Source organism: Octopus bimaculoides, chromosome 3 (assembly GCF_001194135.2).
Source record: "Octopus bimaculoides isolate UCB-OBI-ISO-001 chromosome 3, ASM119413v2, whole genome shotgun sequence".
NCBI lineage: Eukaryota > Metazoa > Mollusca > Cephalopoda > Octopoda > Octopodidae > Octopus > Octopus bimaculoides.
The window spans coordinates 55930557-55937631 of NC_068983.1; the positions used below are offsets into that span (position 1 = coordinate 55930557).

At 36.5% G+C, this 7075-nt stretch overlaps 1 protein-coding gene across 1 annotated transcript in view; it reads left to right on the forward strand.

Moving 5' to 3' along the window:
• Window positions 1-7075, forward strand: part of LOC106871393 (intraflagellar transport protein 122 homolog) — a 264510-nt gene that overhangs the window by 57898 nt on the left and 199537 nt on the right. Inside the window, exon 7 of the mRNA XM_052966749.1 lies at window positions 6087-6183. Within this exon, the coding sequence (XP_052822709.1) occupies window positions 6087-6183 (97 nt within the window). The remainder of the gene's footprint in view (window positions 1-6086; window positions 6184-7075) is intronic.

Below are 7075 nucleotides of genomic sequence, written 5' to 3' on the forward strand. Positions count from 1 at the left end.
TATATATATATATATATATATATGCACACGACTTCTCTGTTTTGCATGCACACATAAAACAAATTTAATTTATAATTGAAAATATCAAGAGCGTGTGATTTGATCTGTTCATCTATCATTTTGATAGATATTTTCATTTTATTTTGTTGCTTTTGTTGTTGATATTTGTGAGAAATATAATTTTGTTTAGACATATATAGAGAGAGAGACTTTTAAAGAAGTACATACATACACAAATCTGTGCAGATAAACACACGCGTATATTCACATACGTACAGTTTCCACGTTTGTTTATCATTCATCAAGCTGATAAATTCATCATTATGAAACTGATATCTTTCTGTAGTCTTATTTTTCAGAAGAATTTTTGTGAATTCGTCAAAAGTTGCACAACAATTAAACACATTTATCTAATTATTTTCATTTCTCTTTTGGAGATTTGTGAATAGATCAAAGATAATTTAACTAGCTTTCCAGACATCTTATGTACAATTGAGATGATATAAATATGACGTTAGATATTATCCATTCTAGTTATGCACAGAATCTTAATGAAGAAAGATAAGCTTGTTACAAGATACAGTAGTTGTTTATTAACATGTTGAATTTCATTGGTATTGCACTAATTACACAAGATTAATTAGCTTTTCTGATATATAGTTTGAAGTATTGTGGCATAATGATTAATAAACACCAAACAGATTTGCGAGTCATTCACTAGCATGGTGACTAATTTATCATCAGATGCAATGGTATTGCTGTATTGATTTAATAAACTTCAAATATCACACTACTTTCTCGATTAATTAATCTCAATCTTATTTTTAACTTATGTCTGAGTGGGGCTGTTTTCTGCGGAGGCTGTCTTTGATTGTAAGCTTAGGGGAATGAGGTTACATCCATGGGGTCAATATGAAGCTTGGGATAAGGTGGGGTGGTAAGCTGGCAAAATTGTTAGCATGCTGGCCAAAATGCTTAGCAGCATTTTGTCTGTCCTTACATTCTGAGTTCAAACTCTGCCAAGGTCGACATTGCCTTTCATCCTTTCAGGGTCGATAAATTAAGTACCAGTTGAATATTGGGATTGATATAATTACTTTTCCCCCTCCTACCAAATTGCTGGCCTAGCGCCAATATCTGAAACCGATATGAAGTTAGGTGGATAGTTATGCGGGTAGTATACTGTCTGGTAGGAAAATAGAGGATTTCTACATATTCTATGAAGAAATAGAATTTCACAAAATAGTGGCTTTCAGAAGAATGGAGTACAGTAATTTCTTGACCATCGTGGGTATTATGCTTCAAAACCTCCCACAGAAATATTTAAAATGTAAAAAAATATAAGTACCTATCAGCTGCAGAAACCCGGATATACTGAGGAGTCCGTGATATAAATTCACATATATAGGCGCAGGAGTGGCTGTGTGGTAAGTAGCTTGCTTACCAACCACATGGTTCCTGGTTCAGTCCCACTGCGTGGCACCTTGGGCAAGTGTCTTCTACTATAGCCTAGGGCCTTACTTGGAAACTAATGAGGGTTGGTGACTGGAAAAGCATTCAGCCATAGAAAAAAATATAGCTCAATGAATTCTGTCTGATCCATGACATTAAAACAATGAGGATATAAATGGTGAGAAATTGGCAGATAGTCCATGTTTGTAGCTGGCTTGGAAGCAAAAACATGTAGAATTTTGTAATTGAGGAGGCACATATTGATAAGTTTTGCAAATTGTGGTTGTTATAGAATTAATAGATGCTGTAATACCTTAATGATTTCTTGGTTATTTGATAGGATAATTCTGTTACGATATATCCCAGTGGTCCTAATAATTATCAAATACATAGTTAAGAAAGGAAAATTTGATATTTAGCTGATATTGATTTGTGAGTTGCCATATGACAATAAGAAGCTGCTCTGGTCTACCTCCTTCTTTAATACCATAATTTACAGTTCTTGGAATAAAACCACTCCAATCCTTGGGTTTAGGTTCCATAGTCTTGTTAGTGTATGATGAGCTCTCTAGTGCCAATGGCATGAAAAGACCATCTAATACAGACTGTGAATGGCTGGTATTAGGAAGAGCATTCAGTTGCAGAAATCATGCTAAAGCAGATACTGGAGTATGAGTATCAGATTGAGTGTCAAACCGTCAAACCCATGCTAGCATGGAAGATGGACAGTAAATGATGTTGAGGATTAATTTCTTTTGATTATACACAAATCAAATACACTGTACAGAAGTGGTTACCTGAGTGAACACCAGTAGCTTGGTAGTTTTCCTTCTGTTGATTGTGGGAGGAATGTAAAAAAGTTCTAAAGAGGATATGATTTTAAAATATAAAGAGACAGGAGAATCTGCTAGGCCTAGTGGTTAGGCTATTCAGTTCATGATCATAAGGTCATAAGTTCAATTCCCAGCAATGTGTTGTGTCCTTGAGCAAGACACTTTATTTCACATTGCTCCAGTCCACTCAGCTGGCAAAAATGAGTTGTACCTGTAAGTCAAAGGGGACAGTCTTGTCAAATTCTATGACATGCTCAATCCCCATGAGAACTACATTAAGGGCAGCATCGAGAACTGCCATTCTGAAACGTTGTCTGCAATGGGTGGGCCATGTAGCAAGAATGAAAGAAATCAGGCTGCTGCATCAAATTTTATATGGTGAACTTTCCACTGGAAGAAGACTCCATGGCCATCCCCTCCATCGATACAAGGATCAGCAGAAGCAGAGCCTAAAACTGACTGGAATCGATCCCAAAGCATAGGACATTGAAGTTCAGGACAGGCCTGGCTGGCATCATTCCATCTCCATTGTGATAAATCATTTTTAAGCTGAACGATGGAGGAAAGAGGAAGAGCAACAAGAAGAAAGAAAATGGAGGCTGCAACAACTAAAGCCCCCACCACGGATCCCTTGTGAACTTTGCAACAGACAATTCCATGCAAGAATCAGTCTCATTAGTCATCAGAGGCATAAATACAGACAGGAGGGAAGAAGTGGTCAAAAAGAAACCAAATAAATTATCGGACACACAATAAAATGCCGTCACCAACGACGTTAAGGGTACATTTGTTTGTGCAGTAGTCAGCCACTTGCACATTAATTTCATGAGCAAGTTGTTCTGTTGATTGGATTGTCTGGAACACTTGCCATTGTACCTGATGGATTGCCGGTTATAAAGAGACAGGCACTTAAATGAAGTAGGTGCAGGCATGGCAGTGTGGTTAAGAACTTTGCTTCCCAACCATATGGTTTGGGGTTCAGCCCCTATGTGTGGCACTTTGGGCAAATGTTTCTGCCATAACTGCAGGCTGACCAAAATCCTGTGAGTGGAACTGGTAGACAGAAACTGTAAAAAAACCTGTCATACATGTGTGTGTGTGTGTGTGTGTGCATGTGTGCATGTGTTTGCATATGTGTGTGTGCACACATGCATGTGTATATATGTGTGTGTGTGTGTGTGTCTCCCTCTCTCATTCCTTTTCATATGAGCATTACCGTCATACAAGTCAGTGTGATACAAGTAGTGTCCTTTGTTTCAAATTTCCTGTGTAAGCATGTCCAGCCATGGGGAAATGTTACCTTATTCGGAATCAGGCAATGGTTGATGACAAGAAAGAGGACATTCAACTGTAGAATATCTGTCTCAACAAATTCTCTCTTACCCATGCAGGCATAGAAAAGTGGATGTAAAAGCATTGGTGATGATGGGTGTATTTAGTTTAGCATACCACTATTTTTGTCAATATGCTGCCAGATCTTATATTTGCCCAGTTACCATGTGATTTGATGGTAATGGTAATGATGTACACTGATATTGTTGACCAATTCCACTTGTATGTTTATATTATTCCTGCACTTAGCAGACTGATGGCATTCTCAGTTTTCTTTTTATTAATGTATTCACAGTAAACACTTCACAGTGTTGATTTTGGTTTTCAGGAAATCATCTATCAGGATAAAATGCAATCTATTTACTTGTCTATTTATATTTCATTGCTTCAAATATTTGATACATTCTTTCCTAGCCTTCCTGAACATATGTTTCGATAAAAAAGCCTGCTAAATATTCACTTAAGATCTATTCAATGCAAACTTTATTAAGATATATTCTCTGTAACTTGGAGACATGTTTTTAAATTCTGGTTTTAACTTCCATATATATTATGATTTTTCTGGAGCCTTTTTTTTTACAGTTGTTTTATCCTGTGAGTTTGTAGGAAACTATCCCCTTGCATAATGTATTCAACTGTTGTTGACAATTTGCTGCCTTGTCCTTGTTTAAAAATTACATCTGACAAATTATGCACAAGTTAAAGCTAAATAAATACAAAACAAAATGCTACATGAATGTTTGAAGGTGAAAGCTGTCTACTTCAATAAAAGCCATCACCAAACCATTGAGAACCTAAGATGATTAATATGACGTTGCAAGGAAAATCATTCTTCTTGTGTAAACAGCTAAGCGTGATCCAAGAATAAAAATGTCACTGTCAAATGCAAACATTTTCTATGAAAGTGAATAAATATATAAAAATTATATACAAAAAAACTCCCCCGAAAAAAAACAAAGAACAAAACAAAAAGAATTAAGGCAAAGAAGATTAATAAATTTATGGATAATTTTTATTTACTAATTTAGTGAGAACGTTCAAACTGTCTTTTAATATAGCAATTCTTGTTTCCCTATATTTTAAAGTGTGCTTTATTTTAATGTTTTTGTATCTATATTTTCTACCATGCCAACATGGGTTTTGTTTTTATTCAATTTCAATATGTCCTGTTTAGTTTTGTTCATAAAGTTTAGATTTCCTTCCACATTCAATTTAATGTGCAATTTTCCTGTTAATACAGGCTGAGTCGATCATCAGATTCAAATATTTGCTTATTTTATTTGTGTTTGAGTTTCGGATAATCTCACTCTATGGCACAAGAGTAAACAATAGAACATTGGTTATTACTGGTCTGTCAAGCTTAATCCCTCTGCACAGTCGGTGAGAATTAATTGTGTTAAAAAAACTCATTTTATGGCCTTGGAATATATTCATTGAAGAAAGCTTTAATATGATTTGAACTTGAAACTATGAACTGAGAGAAAGAAAAGAAATGTTGTTATGGAGACCATCTAATGTAGTTGCCTTAGTTTTATGTCTCTAAATTAGTGGCAGCCATTGTATTCACCATCGTTTTATCTTTTTATCTTTTACTTGTTTCAGCTGTTAGACTGTGGCCACGCTGGGGCACTGCCTTGAAGAATTTTTAGACAGATGAATCAACGCCAGTACTAGTTTTTTTTTTATAGGCTGGTACTTATTCTAGCTGTCTCATTTGCTGAACTGCTAAGTTAAGGGATGTAAACACACTAACACCAGTTGTCAAGCAAAAGTGGGGGACAAACACAGACACACACACACACACACACACACACACACACACACACACACACAGTGGCAGACTGGGTCTGAAAATATTGTTTGCCAGGAAACTAAGGGGGGCCCACTCGCAACTACAAGGGGGTCCACCCACAACTACAATGCTACCATTTAATTTAATTTTTTCTGTTAAAAGTATTCTTTTCAACTGTCTACAAACACAGCCAGGCTGAAATAATTAATGCATTCTTCCAGGAGTAAATAAAAAATTCTCAAACTTGAGGGGATGGATCCCTTAGATACTAACATGAGCACCCTCATATATGGATTCTTCTTATTGTTTAATGAAATTTCGTTAAACTATTTCTCTGTCATTTATGACTTTATATATACATGTGTGAGTGTGTGTGTGTTTGTGTGAGTGTGTGTATGTGTTTGTTTGTGTGTGTGTGTGTATCAGTTTTCTGTTTATTTCTCTTTCTGACAAAGTATAAATTTTGTGTTTATTTATTGTCATTTTAAACCATTATCAGGCAATATTGAAAGACAGTTTCATTTTGATTGAGATTCCCTTTATCTCTCTCTTTACCTATTTCTTGCTTTCTCTTTTGAAAGATGTGCTTGAAAGCATTCCTTGCTTTACTTTATTTCATTTTGTTTGCCATAAAGGCATTTCCTTGCTTTCCTTTATCACTCTCAACTCTCTTGCAGCTCCTTCTCCATGTATGGCAAAGAAGAGGTATATGATGTGTTGGTTGTTGCTGACTGGGGCCAGAAGCTTTCATTCTATCAACTTTCTGGAAAACAGGTACTTTCTATATTTTATACTTTTGCTTTGTGTGTGTGTGTCTCTCTCTCTCTTTTTTTACTCTTTTACTTGTTTCAGTCATTTGACTGTGGCCATGCTGGAGCATCACCTTTAGTCGAAGAAATCGACCCCAGGATTTATTCTTTGTAAGCCTAGTACTTATTCTATCAGTCCCTTTTGCCGAGCCGCTAAGTTACGGGGACGTAAACACACCAGCATCGGTTGTCAAGTGATGTTGGGGGTGGGGGGACAAACACAGACACACAAACACATACACACACACATACATATATATATATACACATATATACGACGGGCTTCTTTCAGTTTCCATCTACCAAATCCACTCACAAGGCTTTGGTCAGGCCAAGGTTATAGTAGAAGACACTTGCCCAAGGTGCCACGCAGTGGGACTGAACCTGGAACCATGTGGTTGGTAAGCAAGCTACTTACCACACAGCCACTCCTATGCCTATGTGTATTTTTGAAGATGGCAACCCTGAGGTCTTTTTCCTGAAGTGAGCTCACTGAATAAGACTTGGTGTGGGAACCTTGACTCTTCCATTCTTGCTACATGTCCTGACCATTGAAGATGGTGTTTCATGATCAACGATTAGAAACATTGACTGTTAGCTCTTTCTAGGACTTTGTTGTTGGTCACATAGTGTTCTCACACACACACATACACACACATGCACACGCATGCACATACATATACATACATATACACACACAACATGAAATAAAGTGTTGCATTCAAAAACACATCTCACCACCCAGTCAGGGAATTGAACTCACAATCTTGTAATCTCCTAACCACTTCGCTACATGCCTCCATTCTATGTACATAGTGTAGTTAAGATGCTGAATGTATACTGTTTATGATATTTAC